A 20,000-nucleotide genomic window follows, 5' to 3' on the forward strand; every position below is an offset into this window, starting at 1 on the left:
GGGAGAGGGGAGGGGAGAGGGAAAGAGAGGGGGAGGGGAGAGGGGAGGGGAGAGGGAAAGAGGAGGGGGGGGGGAGAGGGAAAGAGAGGGGGGGGAGAGGGGAGGGGAGAGGGAAAGAGAGGGGAGGGGAGAGGGAAAGAGAGGGGAGGGGAGGGGGAGGGAAAGAGGGAGGGGAGGGGAGAGGGAAAGAGAGGGGGAGGGGAGAGGAGAGGGAAAGAGAGGGGGAGGGGAGAGGGGAGGGAGAGGGAAAGAGGAGGGGAGAGGAGAGGGCAGAGGAGAGGGAGAGGGAAAGAGAGGAGAGGGGAGAGGGAAAGAGAGGGGAGGGGAGAGGGAAAGAGAGGGGAGGGAAGAGGGGGAGGGGAGAGGGAAAGAGGGAGAGAGAAAGAGAGGGGGAGGGGAGAGGGGAGGGGGAAAGAGAGGGGGAGGGGAGAGGGAAAGAGAGGGGGAGGGAGAGGGAAAGAGGAGAGGGAAAGAGTAGGAGAGAGGAGAGGGAAAGAGTAGGGGAGAGGAGAGGGAAAGAGTAGGGGAGAGGAGAGGGAAAGAGTAGGAGAGAGGAGAGGGAAAGAGTAGGGGAGAGGAGAGGGAAAGAGTAGGGGAGAGGAGAGGGAAAGAGTAGGAGAGAGGAGAGGGAAAGAGTAGGAGAGAGAAAGAGTAGGAGAGAGGAGAGGGAAAGAGTAGGAGAGAGGAGAGGGAAAGAGTAGGGGAGAGGAGAGGGAAAGAGTAGGAGAGAGGAGAGGGAAAGAGTAGGAGAGAGGAGAGGGAAAGAGTAGGGGAGAGGAGAGGGAAAGAGAGGGGGAGAGGAGAGGGAAAGTGTAGGAGAGAGGAGAGGGAAAGAGTAGGAGAGAGGAGAGGGAAAGAGTAGGGGAGAGGAGAGGGAAAGAGTAGGGGAGAGGAGAGGGAAAGAGTAGGGGAGAGGAGAGGGAAAGAGTAGGAGAGAGGAGAGGGAAAGAGTAGGGGAGAGGAGAGGGAAAGAGTAGGGGAGAGGAGAGGGAAAGAGTAGGGGAGAGGAGAGGGAAAGAGTAGGGGAGAGGAGAGGGAAAGAGTAGGAGAGAGGAGAGGGAAAGAGTAGGGGAGAGGAGAGGGAAAGAGTAGGGGAGAGGAGAGGGAAAGAGTAGGGGAGAGGGAAAGAGGAGGGGAGAGGAGAGGGAAAGAGGAGGGGAGAGGAGAGGGAAAGAGAGGGGGTGGGGAGAGGGAAAGAGAGGGGGAGGGGAGAGGGAAAGAGTAGGGGAGAGGAGAGGGAAAGAGTAGGGGAGAGGAGAGGGAAAGAGTAGGGGAGGGAGAGGGAAAGAGTAGGGGAGAGGAGAGGGAAAGAGTAGGGGAGAGGAGAGGGAAAGAGGAGGGGAGAGGAGAGGGAAAGAGGAGGGAGGGAGAGGGAAAGAGTAGGGGAGGGAGAGGGAAAGAGTAGGGGAGAGGAGAGGGGAGGGGAGGGAAAGAGTAGGGGAGGGGGAGGGAAAGAGTAGGGGAGAGGAGAGGGAAAGAGTAGGGGAGAGGGAGGGAAAGAGTAGGGGAGAGGAGGGGAGAGGAGAGGAAAGAGTAGGGGAGAGGAGAGGGAAAGAGTAGGGGAGAGGAGAGGGAAAGAGTAGGAGAGAGGAGAGGGAAAGAGTAGGGGAGAGGAGAGGGAAAGAGTAGGGGAGAGGAGAGGGAAAGAGGAGGGGAGAGGAGAGGGAAAGAGTAGGGGAGAGGAGAGGGAAAGAGGGGAGAGGAGAGGGAGAGGAGAGGGAAAGAGTAGGGGAGAGGAGAGGGGGAAAGAGTAGGGGAGAGGAGAGGGGAGGGGAGAGGGGAGGGGGAAAGAGTAGGGGAGAGGAGGGGAGTGAGGGGGAGTGAGAAAGAGAAGGGGAGAGGGAAAGGGAGTGAGGGTGAGAGGAAGAGATAGAGTATGAGAGGGGAGAGAGTGAGGGAGGTACAGAAGATGGGAAGAAAGGGGGTGAAGAGGGAGAGAGAAAGAGAGGGGATAACAAGAAAGGGAGAGAGAGCATGGGGGGGGAGTAAAAGGGGGAGAGAGAGTGGGGAGGGGGGTAAACGGGGAGAGAGAGAGTGAGGGATGGATATTGACATCACAAAGGGAGACGGCTGACAGAGTAGAAAGGAGAGGTACTACTCAGTGTGATAAGACGAGTGTGTGTGTGTGTGTGTGTGTGTGTGTGTGTGTGTGTGTGTGTGTGTGTGTGTGTGTGTGTGTGTGTGTGTGTGTGTGTGTGTGTGTGTGTGTGTGTGTGTGTGTGGCCTGCACACACTTACTTACCCGGCGGATTAAAGTGACAGAGTCTGAGATATGCTTCCTGTTGATCTCATTCTGTTCCCTACAAAGAGAGAGAGACAGAAAGGTTGGAGACCGTAATTACCTTGAACATGACACACACACACACACACACACACACACACACACACACACACACACACACACACACACACACACACACACACACACACACACACACACACACACACACACACACACACACACACACACACACACACACACACACACACACACACACACACACACGTACGACTCGGCCTTGTCTCGGTCTCTGCTCTTGGCCTCGGTGATGCTGTTCTGTCTCTTCCTGTCTAGAATCTTCTGAAGCTCCTTCTTCTCTCTGTAAACAACAACAACAACAAACACAGATATTACCAGATCAAAAACAACAATGGTGCAACCAGATCAACAACAACAACAACAACAACAACAATATAACCAAATCAACAACAGTATAACCAAATCAACAACAACAGTATAACCAAAACAACAACAACAGTATAACCAAATCAACAACAACAGTATAACCAAATCAACAACAACAACAACAGTATAACCAGATCAACAACAACAGTATAACCAAATCAACAACAGTATAACCAAATCAACAACAACAACAGTATAACCAAATCAACAACAACAACAGTATAACCAAATCAACAACAACAACAACAGTATAACCAAATCAACAACAACAACAACAACAGTATAACCAAATCAACAACAACAACAGTATAACCAAATCAACAACAGTATAACCAAATCAACAACAACAACAACAGTATAACCAGATCAACAACAACAACAACAGTATAACCAAATCAACAACAACAGTATAACCAAATCAACAACAACAAGAGTATAACCAAATCAACAACAACAACAACAGTATAACCAAATCAACAACAACAACAACAACAGTATAACCAGATCAACAACAACAGTATAACCAAATCAACAACAACAACAGTATAACCAAATCAACAACAACAACAACAGTATAACCAGATCAACAACAACAGTATATCCAAATCAACAACAACAGTATAACCAAATCAACAACAACAACAACAGTATAACCAGATCAACAACAACAGTATAACCAAATCAACAACAGTATAACCAAATCAACAACAACAACAGTATAACCAAATCAACAACAACAACAACAGTATAACCAAATCAACAACAACAGTATAACCAAATCAACAACAACAACAACAGTATAACCAAATCAACAACAACAACAACAGTATAACCAGATCAACAACAACAGTATATCCAAATCAACAACAACAGTATAACCAAATCAACAACAACAACAACAGTATAACCAGATCAACAACAACAGTATAACCAAATCAACAACAGTATAACCAAATCAACAACAACAACAGTATAACCAAATCAACAACAACAACAACAACAGTATAACCAAATCAACAACAACAGTATAACCAAATCAACAACAACAACAACAGTATAACCAAATCAACAACAACAACAACAGTATAACCAGATCAACAACAACAGTATATCCAAATCAACAACAACAGTATAACCAAATCAACAACAACAACAACAGTATAACCAGATCAACAACAACAACAACAACAGTATAACCAAATCAACAACAACAACAACAACAGTATAACCAGATCAACAACAACAACAACAGTATAACCAAATCAACAACAACAACAGTATAACCAAATCAACAACAACAACAACAGTATAACCAAATCAACAACAACAACAGTATAACCAAATCAACAACAACAACAGTATAACCAAATCAACAACAACAACAACAGTATAACCAAATCAACAACAACAACAGTATAACCAAATCAACAACAACAACAGTATAACCAAATCAACAACAACAACAACAGTATAACCAGATCAACAACAACAACAGTATAACCAGATCAACAACAACAACAACAGTATAACCAAATCAACAACAACAACAGTATAACCAAATCAACAACAACAACAGTATAACCAAATCAACAACAACAACAACAGTATAACCAGATCAACAACAACAACAGTATAACCAAATCAACAACAACAACAACAGTATAACCAGATCAATAACAACAACAACAGTATAACCAGATCAACAACAACAGTATAATCAAATCAACAACAACAACAGTATAACCAGATCAACAACAACAACAACAGTATAACCAGATCAACAACAACAACAACAGTATAACCAGATCAACAACAACAGTATAACCAAATCAACAACAACAACAACAACAGTATAACCAAATCAACAACAACAACAGTATAACCAGATCAACAACAACAGTATAACCAGATCAACAACAACAACAACAGTATAACCAAATCAACAACAACAACAACAGTATAACCAAATCAACAACAACAACAACAGTATAACCAATTCAACAACAACGTTACAACCAGATCAACAACAACAACTGTACAACCAGATCAACAACAACAACAACAACGTTACAACCAGATCAACAACAACAACAGTATAACCAAATCAATAACAACAACAGTGTAACCAAATCAACAACAACAGTATAACCAAATCAACAACAACAACAACAACAGTATAACCAAATCAACAACAACAGTATAACCAAATCAACAACAACAACATAACCAAATCAACAACAACAACAGTATAACCAAATCAACAACAACAACAGTATAACCAAATCAACAACAACAGTATAACCAAATCAACAACAACAACAACAGTATAACCAAATCAACAACAACAACAACAACAGTATAACCAAATCAACAACAACAGTATAACCAAATCAACAACAACAACGTTACAACCAGATCAACAACAACAACAACAGTATAACCAAATCAACAACAACAATATAACCAAATCAACAACAACAGTATAACCAAATCAACAACAACAGTATAACCAAATCAACAACAACAGTATAACCAAATCAACAACAACAGTATAACCAAATCAACAACAACAGTATAACCAAATCAACAACAACAGTATAACCAAATCAACAACAACAACAGTATAACCAAATCAACAACAACAACAACAACAGTATAACCAAATCAACAACAACAACAACAGTATAACCAGATCAACAACAACAACAACAACAGTATAACCAGATCAACAACAACAGTATAACCAAATCAACAACAACAACAACAACAGTATAACCAAATCAACAACAACAGTATAACCAAATCAACAACAACAACAGTATAACCAAATCAACAACAACAGTAACCAAATCAACAACAACAACAACAACAGTATAACCAGATCAACAACAACAGTATAACCAAATCAACAACAGTATAACCAAATCAACAACAACAGTAACCAAATCAACAACAACAACAACAACAGTATAACCAGATCAACAACAACAGTATAACCAAATCAACAACAGTATAACCAAATCAACAACAACAGTACAACCAGATCAATAACAACAACAACAACAACAACAGTATAACCAGATCAACAACATTTCAAGAAGGACAGTAGGGCACCTTTAAACCTTAAAAGTAGAAGACAGCTTGCGATTGCATCAGACCAGGAAGTGATTCCATCAGAATAACTGACTTACAGAATAACTTCAGGTCCTGAAAGGTGTCCTATAGAATAACTTCAGGTCCTGAAAGGTGTCCTACAGAATAACTTCAGGTCCTGAAAGGTGTCCTACAGAATAACTTCAGGTCCTGAAAGGTGTCCTACAGAATAACTTCAGGTCCTGAAAGGCGTCCTACAGAATAACTTCAGGTCCTGAAAGGTGTCCTACAGAATAACTTCAGGTCCTGAAAGGCGTCCTACAGAATAACTTCAGGTCCTGAAAGGTGTCCTACAGAATAACTTCAGGTCCTGAAAGGCGTCCTACAGAATAACTTCAGGTCCTGAAAGGTGTGCTCTAACAGTGGGTTTAAATTGGTAGAACCATCTTACCTAGCACAGATGTCCTTGAGGTTTTTCAGTTGAGCCGGCTGGCATTCCTGGGCCGTCTCCTCTAGTTTCCGAGACAGCTGGGGCACATAGATAGAGGGCTGAGAGAGTGTGACCACTCGTAGGTGTGTATGTGTGTATACACCTCTTGTAGGTGTATGTGTGTGTGTGTGTACCTCTTGTAGGTGTGTGTGTGTGTGTGTGTGTGTGTGTGTGTGTGTGTGTGTGTGTGTGTGTGTGTGTGTGTGTGTGTGTGTGTGTGTGTGTGTGTGTGTGTGTGTGTGTGTGTGTGTGTGTGTGTGTGTGTGTGTGTGTGTGTGTGTGTACCTCTTGTAGGTGTGTGTGTGTGTACCTCTTGTAGGTGTGTGTGTGTGTACCTCTTGTAGGTGTGTGTGTGTGTACCTCTTGTAGGTGTGTGTGTGTGTACCTCTTGTAGGTGTGTGTGTGTGTACCTCTTGTAGGTGTGTGTGTGTGTACCTCTTGTAGGTGTGTGTGTGTACCTCTTGTAGGTGTGTGTGTGTGTACCTCTTGTAGGTGTGTGTGTGTGTACCTCTTGTAGGTGTGTGTGTGTGTACCTCTTGTAGGTGTGTGTGTGTACCGCTTGTAGGTGTGTGTGTACCTCTTGTAGGTGTGTGTGTGTGTACCTCTTGTAGGTGTGTGTGTGTGTACCTCTTGTAGGAGTGTGTGTGTGTGTGTGTACCTCTTGTAGGTGTGTGTGTGTGTGTGTGTACCTCTTGTAGGTGTGTGTGTGTGTGTGTGTGTGTACCTCTTGTAGGTGTGTGTGTGTGTGTGTACCTCTTGTAGGTGTGTGTATGTGTGTGTACCACTTGTAGGTGTGTGTGTGTATACCTCTTCTAGGAGTGTGTATGTGTGTGTACCACTTGTAGGTGTGTGTGTGTGTACCTCTTGTAGGTGTGTGTACCTCTTGTAGGTTTGTGTGAATCTTGTAGGTGTGTGTGTGTGTACCTCTTGTAGGTGTGTGTGTGTCTCTTGTAGGTGTGTGTGTGTGTACCTCTTGTAGGTGTGTGTGTCTCTTGTAGGTGTGTGTGTGTACCTCTTGTAGGTGTGTGTGTGTAGGTGTGTGTGTACCTCTTGTAGGTGTGTGTGTGTACCTCTTGTAGGTGTGTGTGTCTCTTGTAGGTGTGTGTGTGTACCTCTTGTAGGTGTGTGTGTGTACCTCTTGTAGGTGTGTGTGTCTCTTCTTTCTCTCCAGTGAGTGTACCTCTTGTAGGTGTGTGTACCTCTTGTAGGTGTGTGTGTGTACCTCTTGTAGGTGTGTGTGTCTCTTCTTTCTCTCCAGTGAGTGTTGTTCTTGTAGGTGTGTGTGTGTGTACCTCCTGTAGGTGTGTGTGTCTCTTCTTTCTCTCCAGTGAGTGTTGTTCTTGTCGTAGTTTGAGAAGCTCCTCCATCTGCCACTCCCTGAGCTGCACTGTCTGTTTCTGTAGCTCCGCCTCCAACGCTGTCAGCTGCCTCTGCACCGGCTCTGCTGACTGCCTGACACACACACACACACACACACACACACACACACACACACACACACACACACACACACACACACACACACACACACACACACACACACACACACACACACACACACACACACACACACACACACACACACACACACACACACACACACACACTGTATTCTCCACCATGTCTCTCCTTTTGTCACTAGGAACCAACTCCCAGGTCAAATTTGTTCAATAGAAACTCTCTGCAAAATGTTTTCTATTTGGAGTAAACTTTTTGTTTTTGTTTTTGCAAAACGATTTGCTACAATGTCTAGCCAATGAATACAGCCCTGAGTTAATGGGTTGTTTGGAATGTCTCCCCCTCCTCTTCATCCCCCATCCTGCCCCTCTTCATCCCCCATCCTGCCCCTCTTCCTCCCCCATCCTGCCCCTCTTCCTCACCCATCCTGCCCCTCGTCATCACCCATCCTGCCCCTCTTCATCCCTCCATCCTGCCCCTCTTCCTCCCCCATCCTGCCCCTCGTCATCACCCATCCTGCCCCTCTTCATCCCTCCATCCTGCCCCTCTTCCTCCCCCATCCTGCCCCTCGTCATCACCCATCCTGCCCCTCTTCCTCCCCCATCCTGCCCCTCGTCCTCCCCCATCCTGCCCCTCTTCCTCCCCCATCCTGCCCCTCGTCATCACCCATCCTGCCCCTCTTCCTCACCCATCCTGCCCCTCTTCCTCCCCCATCCTGCCCCTCGTCATCACCCATCCTGCCCCTCTTCATCCCCCATCCTGCCCCTCTTCATCCCCATCCTGCCCCTCGTCATCACCCATCCTGCCCCTCTTCCTCCCCCATCCTGCCCCTCGTCATCACCCATCCTGCCCCTCTTCATCCCCCATCCTGCCCCTCTTCATCCCCCATCCTGCCCCTCGTCATCACCCATCCTGCCCCTCGTCATCACCCATCCTGCCCCTCTTCATCCCCCATCCTGCCCCTCGTCATCACCCATCCTGCCCCTCGTCATCCCCCATCCTGCCCCTCGTCATCACCCATCCTGCCCCTCGTCATCACCCATCCTGCCCCTCTTCCTCCCCCATCCTGCCCCTCGTCATCACCCATCCTGCCCCTCGTCATCACCCATCCTGCCCCTCTTCATCCCCCATCCTGCCCCTCGTCATCACCCATCCTGCCCCTCGTCATCACCCATCCTGCCCCTCGTCATCACCCATCCTGCCCCTCATCTCCTCCCCTCGTCATCCCCCATCCTGCCCCTCTTCATCCCCCATCCTGCCCCTCGTCATCACCCATCCTGCCCCTCGTCATCCCCCATCCTGCCCCTCGTCATCACCCATCCTGCCCCTCGTCATCACCCATCCTGCCCCTCGTCATCACCCATCCTGCCCCTCTTCATCATCCATCCTGCCCCTCTTCATCCCCCATCCTGCCCCTCGTCATCCCCCATCCTGCCCCTCGTCATCCCCCATCCTGCCCCTCGTCATCACCCATCCTGCCCCTCTTCCTCCCCCATCCTGCCCCTGCCCCTCGTCATCACCCATCCTGCCCCTCGTCATCACCCATCCTGCCCCTCTTCATCCCCCATCCTGCCCCTCGTCATCACCCATCCTGCCCCTCGTCATCCCCCATCCTGCCCCTCGTCATCACCCATCCTGCCCCTCGTCATCCCCATCCTGCCCCTCTTCATCTCCCATCCTGCCCCTCGTCATCACCCATCCTGCCCCTCGTCATCCCCCATCCTGCCCCTCGTCATCACCCATCCTGCCCCTCGTCATCACCCATCCTGCCCCTCGTCATCATCCATCCTGCCCCTCTTCCTCCCCCATCCTGCCCCTCGTCATCACCCATCCTGCCCCTCGTCATCACCCATCCTGCCCCTCTTCATCCCCCATCCTGCCCCTCGTCATCACCCATCCTGCCCCTCATCATCCCCCATCCTGCCCCTCGTCATCACCCATCCTGCCCCTCGTCATCCCCCATCCTGCCCCTCTTCATCCCCCTCCTGCCCCCATCCTGCCCCTCATCACCCATCCTGCCCCTCGTCATCCCCCATCCTGCCCCTCGTCATCACCCATCCTGCCCCTCATCATCACCCATCCTGCCCCTCTTCATCACCCATCCTGCCCCTCCCCTCGTCATCACCCATCCTGCCCCTCTTCATCACCCATCCTGCCCCTCGTCATCACCCATCCTGCCCCTCGTCATCCCCCATCCTGCCCCTCGTCATCACCCATCCTGCCCCTCGTCATCACCCATCCTGCCCCTCGTCATCCCCATCCTGCCCCTCGTCATCACCCATCCTGCCCCTCGTCATCACCCATCCTGCCCCATCACCATCCCCCATCCTGCCCCTCGTCATCACCTGCCCCTCGTCCTGCCCCCTCTTCCTCCCCCATCCTGCCCCTCGTCATCACCCATCCTGCCCCTCTTCATCACCCATCCTGCCCCTCGTCATCACCCATCCTGCCCCTCTTCATCACCCATCCTGCCCCTCGTCATCACCCATCCTGCCCCTCGTCATCACCCATCCTGCCCCTCGTCATCACCCATCCTGCCCCTCTTCATCACCCATCCTGCCCCTCTTCATCATCCATCCTGCCCCTCGTCATCACCCATCCTGCCCCTCTTCATCCCTCCATCTTACTTCTTCTTCATGCTGGATTTCAGGTGTTTTCCATCTGACTGCGTTGTTTCTGTGTGTCAGAGTGGAGCTGGCTAAAGCGACTCTTCTGTTCTTTACTCAGGGACCATACCTGTTAACACACACACACACACACACGTCTAAATGTTCGATAATCACAAGCCGTATATCTTACCAATGAATAAATATATTATTGTTGTTCGTTGGTAAGATCTCTCTCTGCCAGTTACTATTTCCAATGGGAGACGGAGGTGAGTGACTCTCAGTCTAACCTTCTTCAGGTGTTTCTTACGGAGCTCTTGGAGTTCTTTACACTGTTTGTTAAACAGCTTCAGATATGACCTCTGCTGTTTCAGCTCTTCAATAGACTGAGCCTGGAGATCTGAGAGAGGGGGAGAGACATAGGGGAAGGGGGAGAGACATAGGGGAAGGGGGAGAGACATAGGGGAAGGGGAGAGACATAGGGGAAGGGGGAGAGACATGGGGAAGAGGGAGAGACATAGGGGAAGGGGGAGAGAAGGGGGAAGGGGGAGAGAAATGGGGGAAGGGGGAGAGAAAGGGGGAAGGGGGAGAGAAAGGGGGAAGGGGGAGAGAAAGGGGGAAGGGGGAGAGAACGGAGGGAAGAGGGAGAGAAATGGGGGAGAGCGAGAGAGAGAGAGAGAGAGAGAGAGAGAGAGAGAGAGAGAAACAGTGGAATTATCTGATCGATTTGGCCTCCCACCACATGATGGCGATAGAGAGTTCTGTGGTGTAACGTAGATGAGTGGAACGGGGTGTACTTACTTGTCAGGACTATTGCAATAAGATCCTCTTTCTGGCCTGAAACATGGAGACAGGGACATGACATGACTGGTATGTATATCGCACAGCACGGTAACTAGTATATATATCACACAGCACGGTAACTAGTATGTATATCGCACAGCACGGTAACTAGTATGTATATCACACAGCACGGTAACTAGTATGTATATCACACAGCACGGTAACTAGTATGTATATCGCACAGCACGGTAACTAGTATGTATATCACACAGCACGGTAACTAGTATGTATATCGCACAGCACGGTAACTAGTATGTATATCGCACAGCACGGTAACTAGTATGTATATCACACAGCACGGTAACTAGTATGTATATCACACAGCACGGTAACTAGTATGTATATCACACAGCGCGGTAAGGGGAAAGGGGAAATAATTGTGAGGGGAAATATTGTCTGAAGAGACGGCATTGAAATTGAAGTGGCTGGTGGGCGGAGACCTAGGTGGGCGGAGACCTAGGTGGGCGGAGACCTAGGTGGGTGGAGACCTAGGTGGGGCGGAGACCTAGGTGGGCGGAGACCTAGGTGGGCGGAGACCTAGGTGGGCGGAGACCTAGGTGGGCGGAGACCTAGGTGGGCGGAGACCTAGGTGGGGCGGAGACCTAGGTGGGCGGAGACCTAGGTGGGGCGGAGACCTAGGTGGGGCGGAGACCTAGGTGGGCGGAGACCTAGGTGGGCGGAGACCTAGCAGGACCTGCTCATCGTAATAGCTGGAATGGAATCAATGGAACGGTATCCGTCTGATGGGGTTGATACCTATCCGTCCTCGTAACGCCTCCTCCCACCAGCCTCCTCTGTAACAACGTAGCCCTACCTGGACCAGGTGAGCTGGTGAGGTCAACGATGTCATCGACGGGGGCGGGGACGGGATGGAGGGGGGAGGGGATCTTCACAAGAGGGGCGTCACCTTCCAAATCCGGCCCTCCCTCCTTTGGCTGCTCAAAAACACTCTACACACACACACACACACACACACACACACACACACACACACACACACACACACACACACACACACACACACACACACACACACACACACACACACACACACACACACACACACACGGTTAACCAGGGCAACATAACCTAAGCATTATAATGGATGGTGGTTTAGCCTTATTCCTAGACCGCTTACTTGATAAGGAAACAAAACATGTACTTTTGGAAATCTGGGTGACCTCTTTAAACTTGTAACTTAGGTAGTGGGGGCTGGTGTTCAAAGTAATGGTTTTGAATGAACAGATTTCATCAGTCTCCTCCTCTTACTGCTGGCCTTCATGAAAGCAGCTAGCTGTCTCTCTCTGCCTGTCAGTGTGTGAGAGTCTGTGTCCTCACCTCACTGTTGTCCTCCATTAGAGACGCCAGCTGTCTGTCTCTCTGGACCAGGAGACTGTAATGTTTCATGGGGTTGGTTAATGCTTCTGCATACTCTGTAACATATGTTTCATGGGGTTGGTTAAGGCTTCTGCATACTCTGTAACATATGTTTCATGGGGTTGGTTAAGGCTTCTGCATACTCTGTAACATATGTTTCATGGGGTTGGTTAAGGCTTCTGCATACTCTGTAACATATGTTTCATGGGGTTGGTTAAGGCTTCTGCATACTCTGTAACATATGTTTCATGGGGTTGGTCAATGCTTCTGCATACTCTGTAACATATGTTTCATGGGGTTGGTTAATGCTTCTGCATACTCTGTAACATACGTTTCATGGGGTTGGTTAAGGCTTCTGCATACTCTAATATGTTTCATGGGGTTGGTTAAGGCTAGAGGGTTATGGGTAGTTTACTCCTAGAGGGTTATGGGTAGTTTAGTCCTAGAGGGTTATGGGTAGTTTAGTCCTAAAGGGTTATAGGTAGTTTCATCCTAGAGGGTTATGGGTAGTTTAGTCCTAAAGGGTTATAGGTAGTTTCATCCTAGAGGGTTATGGGTAGTTTCATCCTAGAGGGTTATGGGTAGTTTATTCCTTAAGGGTTATGGGTAGTTTAGTCCTAGAGGGTTATGGGTAGTTTACTCCTAGAGGGTTATGGGTAGTTTAGTCCTAGAGGGTTATGGGTAGTTTAGTCCTAGAGGGTTATGGGTAGTTTAGTCCTAAAGGGTTATAGGTAGTTTAGTCCTAGAGGGTTATGGGTAGTTTAGTCCTAGAGGGTTATGGGTAGTTTATTCGTAGAGGGTTATGGGTAGTTTATTCCTTAAGGGTTATGGGTAGTTTAGTCCTAGAGGGTTATGGGTAGTTTAGTCCTAGAGGGTTATGGGTAGTTTAGTCCTAGAGGGTTATGGGTAGTTTATTCCTTAAGGGTTATGGGTAGTTTAGTCCTAGAGGGTTATGGTTAGGTTAGTCCTAAAGGGTTATGGGTAGGTTAGTCCTAAGGGGTTATGGGTAGGTCAGTCCTAAAGGGTTATGGGTAGGTCAGTCCTAAAGGGTTACGGGTAGGTCAGTCCTAAAGGGTTATGGGTAGGTCAGTCCTAAAGGGTTACGGGTAGGTCAGTCCTAAAGGGTTATGGGTAGGTCAGTCCTAAAGGGTTATGGTTAGGTCAGTCCTAGAGGGTTATGGTTAGGTCAGTCCTAGAGGGTTATGGTTAGGTCAGTCCTAAAGGGTTATGGTTAGGTCAGTCCTAGAGGGTTATGGGTAGTGTATTTTCTTACCCTGGTGTTCATTAGGAACGTAGTCTTGAGCCTCGGTGTAGACCAGGAGGGAGGGCAGCATCAGAGGTTGATTCATCTCGTTCTTCAGGCTGATGTAGTGGTAACCTACAACACACACACACACACACACACACACACACACACACACACACACACACACACACACACACACACACACACACACACACACACACACACACACACACACACACACACACACACACACACACACACACACACACACACACACACACACACACACACACACACACACACACACAAACACACACACACGATTAAAAAAAACACACACGTTCAAAGATCCCAAGAAAACAACAGATCTCATAGTATAGGTGATTCACCATTAGGATAATAGATTGAGGAGGACTTTCTCATCAACGGGGCTGTAGTGGAGCAGGTTGAGAGCTTCAAGTTCCTCGGCGTCCACATCGCCAACAAACTAACATGGTCCCAAACACACCAAGACAGTTGTGAAGAGGGCACGACAAAACCTATTCCCCCTCAGGGGACTGAAAAGATTTGGCGTGGGTCCTCAGATCCTCAAAAAGTTTTACAGCTGCACCACCGAGAGCATCCTGACGGGTTGCATCTCTGCCTGGTATGGCAACTGCTTGTCCTCCGACGGCAAGGCACTACAGAGGGTAGTGCGTACGGCCAGAACATCACTGGGGCCCAGTTTCCTGCCATTCAGGACCTCTATACCAGGTGGTGTCAGAGGAAGGCCCTAAAAATGGCAAAGACTCCAGCCACCCTAATCATAGACTGTTCTCTCTGCTACCGCACGGCAAGCGGTACCTTAGCGCCAAGTCTAGGTCCAAGAGAATTCTAAACAGCTTCTACCCCCAAGCCATAAGACTCCTGAACATCCAATCAAATGGCATTGCCCCCCACCCCCCTTCCACGCTGCTGCTACTCTCTGTTATTATCTATGCATAGTCACTTTAATAACTCCACCTACATGTACATAATTACCTCAACACCGGTGCCCATGCACATTGACACATTGACTCTGTACTGGTACCCCCTGTTTATAGTCTCATCCTTGACTCTGTACCAGTACCCCCTGTATATAGCCCCCACATTGACTCTGTACCGGTACCCCCTGTATATAGCCCCCACATTGACTCTGTACCGGTACCCCCTGTCTATAGCCCCCACATTGACTCTGTACCGGTACCCCCTGTATATAGCCCCCACATTGACTCTGTACCGGTACCCCCTGTCTATAGCCCCCACATTGACTCTGTACCGGTACCCCCTGTATATAGCCTCCATATTGACTCTGTACCGGTAACCCCTGTATATAACCTCCACACTGACTCTGTACCGGTACCCCCTGTATATAGCCTCCACATTGACTCTGTACTAGTACCCCCTGTATATAGTCTCCACATTGACTCTGCACCGTAATACCCTGTATATAGTCTCCACATTGACTCTGTACCGGTACCCCCTGTCTATAGCCTCCACATTGACTCTGTACCGTAATACCCTGTATATAGTCTCCACATTGACTCTGTACTGGTACCCCCTGTCTATAGCCTCCACATTGACTCTGTACTGGTACCCCCTGTCTATAGCCTCCACATTGACTCTGTACTGGTACCCCCTGTATATAGCCTCCACATTGACTCTGTAACAGTACCCCCTGTATATAGCCTCCACATTGACTCTGTACTGGTACCCCCTGTATATAGCCCCCACATTGACTCTGTAACAGTACCCCCTGTATATAGCCTCCACATTGACTCTGTAACAGTACCCCCTGTATATAGTCTCCACATTGACTCTGTACCGTAATACCCTGTATATAGTCTCCACATTGACTCTGTACCGGTACCCCCTGTCTATAGCCTCCACATTGACTCTGTACCGTAATACCCTGTATGTAGTCTCCACATTGACTCTGTACTGGTGCTCCCTGTATATAGCCTCCACATTGACTCTGTAACAGTACCCCCTGTATATAGTCTCCACATTGACTCTGTAACAGTACCCCCTGTATATAGCCTCCACATTGACTCTGTAACAGTACCCCCTGTATATAGCCTCCACATTGACTCTGTAACAGTACCCCCTGTATATAGTCTCCACATTGACTCTGTAACAGTACCCCCTGTATATAGCCTCCACATTGACTCTGTACCGTAATACCCCGTATATAGTCTCCACATTGACTCTGTACCAGTACCCCCTGTATATAGCCTCCACATTGACTCTGTACCAGTACCCCCTGTATATAGCCTCCACATTGACTCTGTACCAGTACCCCCTGTATATAGTCTCCACATTGACTCTGTACTGGTACCCCCTGTATATAGTCTCCACATTGACTCTGTAACAGTACCCCCTGTATATAGTCTCCACATTGACTCTGTAACAGTACCCCCTGTATATAGCCTCCACATTGACTCTGTACTGGTACCCCCTGTATATAGCCTCCACATTGACTCTGTACCGTAACACCCTGTATATAGCCTCCACATTGACTCTGTACTGGTACCCCCTGTATATAGCCTCCACATTGACTCTGTACCGTAACACCCTGTATATAGCCTCCACATTGACTCTGTACTGGTACCCCCTGTATATAGCCTCCACAATGACTCTGTACTGGTACCCCCTGTATATAGCCTCCACATTGACGCTGTACTGGTACCCCCTGTATATAGTCTCCACATTGACTCTGTACCGTAATACCCTGTATATAGTCTCCACATTGACTCTGTACCGGTACGCCCTGTATATAACCTCCATATTGACTTTGTACCGGTACACCCTGTATATAGCCTCCACATTGACTCTGTACCGGTACCCCTGTATGTAGCCTCCACATTGACTTTGTACCGGTACCCCCTGTATATAGCCTCCACATTGACTCTGTACCGGTACCCCTGTATGTAGCCTCCAGACTCATCTCTTCAGTGGGTCATATGATTGAGTGTAGTCTGGCCCAGGAGTGGGAAGGTGAACGGAAAGGCTCTGGAGCAACGAACCGCCCTTGCTGTCTCTGCCTGGCCGGTTCCCCTCTTTCCACTGGGATTCTCTGCCTCTAACCCTGTTACGGGGGCTGAGTCACTGGCTTGCTGGGGCTCTCTCGTGCTGTCCCTGGGGGGGGGTGCGTCACCTGGGTGGGTTGATTCACTGTTGTGGTCGGCCTGTCTGGGTTCCCCCCCCTGGGTCCCCCCCCCCCCTTGGGTTGTACCGTGTCGGAGATCTTTGTGGGCTATACTCGGCCTTGTCTCAGGATGGTAAGTTGGTGGTTGAAGATTTCCCTCTAGTGGTGTGGGGGCTGTGCTTTGGCAAAGTGGGTGGGGTTATATCCTTCCTGTTTGGCCCTGTCCGGGGGTGTCCTCGGATGGGGCCACAGTGTCTCCTGACCCCTCCTGTCTCAGCCTCCAGTATTTATGCTGCAGTAGTTTATGTGTCGGGGGCTAGGGTCAGTTTGTTTATCTGGAGTACTTCTCCTGTCCTATTCAGGTGTCCTGTGTGAATCTAAGTGTGCGTTCTCTAATTCTCTCCTTCTCTCTTTCTTTCTCTCTCTCGGAGGACCTGAGCCCTAGGACCATGCCCCAGGACTACCTGACATGATGACTCCTTGCTGTCCCCAGTCCACCTGGCCATGCTGCTGCTCCAGTTTCAACTGGCCTGGGCCCTAGGACCATGTCCCAGGACTACCTGACATGAGGACTCCTTGCTGTCCCCAGTCCACCTGGCCATGCTCCTGCTCCAGTTTCAACTGTTCTGCCTTACTATTATTCAACCATGCTGGTCATTTATGAACATTTGAACATCTTGGCCACGTTCTGTTATAATCTCCACCCGGCACAGCCAGAAGAGGACTGGCCACCCCACATATGCTCAATCTAATTCTCTCTTTCTTTCTCTCTCTCGGAGGACCTGAGCCCTAGGACCGTGCCCCAGGACTACCTGACATGATGGCTCCTTGCTGTCCCCAGTCCACCTGACTGTGCTGCTGCTCTAGTTTCAACTGTTCTGCCTTATTATTATTTGACCATGCTGGTCATTTATGAACATTTGAACATCTTGGTCATGTTCTGTTATAATCTCTACCCGGCACAGCCAGAAGAGGACTGGCCACCCCACATAGCCCGGTTCCTCTCTAGGTTTCTTCCTAGGTTTTGGCCTTTCTAGGGAGTTTTTCCTAGCCACCGTGCTTTTACACCTGCATTGTTTGCTGTTTGGGGTTTTAGGCTGGGTTTCTGTACAGCACTTTGAGATATCAGCTGATGTACGAAGGGCTATATAAATAAATTTGATTTGATTTGATTGACTCTGTACCGGTACCCCCTGTATATAACCTCCATATTGACTTTGTACCGGTACCCCCTGTATATAGCCTCCACATTGACTCTGTACCGGTACCCCTGTATGTAGCCTACACATTGACTCTGTACCGGTACCCCCTGTATATAACCTCCATATTGACTTTGTACCGGTACCCCCTGTATATAGTCTCCACATTGACTTTGTACTGGTACCCCCTGTATATAGCCTCCACATTGACTCTGTACCGGTACCCCCTGTATATAGCCTCCACATTGACTTTGTACTGGTACCCCCTGTATATAGCCTCCACATTGACTCTGTACTGGTACCCCCTGTATATAGTCTCCACATTGACTCTGTACTGGTACCCCCTGTATATAGCCTCCACATTGACTCTGTACTGGTACCCCCTGTATATAGTCTCCACATTGACTCTGTACTGGTACCCCCTGTATATAGTCTCCACATTGACTCTGTACTGGTACCCCCTGTATATAGCCTCCACATTGACTCTGTACCGGTACCTCCTATATATAGCCCCGCTATTGTCATTTCCTGCTGCTCTTTAATCATTTGTTATTCCTACCTCTTACTTTTTAAAGGCATTTTCTTTAAACTGCATTGTTGTTTAAGGGCTTGTAAGTAAGCATTTCACTGTAAGGTCTACTACACCTGTTATATTCAGCGCATGTGACAAATACAATTTGATTTTAAAACAAAATATTGCAAATGAATCCCCATGGTAACAGATTACAATAAATCTGAATGCCTGAATCCAGCAAACCGTACTCAGTACTGACCGGGGCGGATAGTTGACACAGGACAGATCCGATGTCCCAGAAACTTCCCATTCTCCTCAAACACAGCAATCCTCAAAGAGGCCAAGGTGGGGAGGACCACCTAGAGAAGAGGAGGGAAGTAGAGATTATCAGGACAATCCTCAGAGACACCAGGGTGGAGAGGACCACCTAGAGAGGACCACCTAGAGAGGACTACCCAGAGAGGACCACCCAGAGAGGACCACCCAGAGAGAACCACCTAGAGAGGACCACCTAGAGAGGACCACCCAGAGAGGTGGAGAGAACCACCTAGAGAGGACCACCTAGAGGACCACCTAGAGAGGAGTAGAGGACCACCTAGAGAGGACCACCTAGAGAGGACCACCCAGAGAGGACCACCTAGAGAGGAGGAGAGGACCACCTAGAGAGGACCACCTAGAGAGGAGGAGGGGACCACCTAGAGAGGACCACCTAGAGAGGACCACCTAGAGAGGACCACCGAGAGGACCACCGAGAGGACCACCCAGAGAGGACCACCTAGAGAGGAGGAGAGGACCACCTAGAGAGGACCACCTAGAGAGGACCACCTAGAGAGGACCACCCAGAGAGGACCACCTAGAGAGGAGGAGAGGACCACCTAGAGAGGAGGAGAGGACCACCTAGAGAGGAGTAGAGGACCACCTAGAGAGGACCACCTAGAGAGGAGGAGAGGACCACCTAGAGAGGACCACCCAGAGAGGACCACCTAGAGAGGACCACCCAGAGAGGACCACCTAGAGAGGAGGAGAGGACCACCTAGAGAGGACCACCTAGAGAGGACCACCCAGAGAGGACCACCTAGAGAGGACCACCTAGAGAGGACCACCTAGAGAGGACCACCCAGAGAGGACCACCTAGAGAGGAGGAGAGGACCACCTAGAGAGGACCACCCAGAGGACCACCTAGAGAGGACCACCTAGAGAGGAGGAGAGGACCACCTAGAGAGGACCACCCAGAGGACCACCTAGAGAGGAGTAGAGGACCATTAAGAGAGGACCACCTAGAGAGGAGTAGAGGACCACCTAGAGAGGACCACCTAGAGAGG

The 20,000-nt window shown here is 49.0% G+C and overlaps 1 protein-coding gene across 1 annotated transcript in view; it reads right to left on the reverse strand.

Annotated features, from left to right (window-relative positions):
• Positions 1–20,000, reverse strand: part of LOC124008217 (1-phosphatidylinositol 4,5-bisphosphate phosphodiesterase beta-3-like) — a 123,367-nt gene that overhangs the window by 5,515 nt on the left and 97,852 nt on the right. The window contains 12 exon segments of the mRNA XM_046319333.1: positions 2,243–2,300; positions 2,511–2,600; positions 6,231–6,307; positions 7,562–7,721; positions 10,355–10,385; positions 10,388–10,463; positions 10,624–10,733; positions 11,135–11,170; positions 11,991–12,126; positions 12,515–12,609; positions 13,827–13,931; positions 18,938–19,037. Coding sequence (XP_046175289.1) covers positions 2,243–2,300; positions 2,511–2,600; positions 6,231–6,307; positions 7,562–7,721; positions 10,355–10,385; positions 10,388–10,463; positions 10,624–10,733; positions 11,135–11,170; positions 11,991–12,126; positions 12,515–12,609; positions 13,827–13,931; positions 18,938–19,037 — 1,074 coding nt within the window.

This window comes from Oncorhynchus gorbuscha, linkage group LG21, assembly GCF_021184085.1.
Source record: "Oncorhynchus gorbuscha isolate QuinsamMale2020 ecotype Even-year linkage group LG21, OgorEven_v1.0, whole genome shotgun sequence".
NCBI lineage: Eukaryota > Metazoa > Chordata > Actinopteri > Salmoniformes > Salmonidae > Oncorhynchus > Oncorhynchus gorbuscha.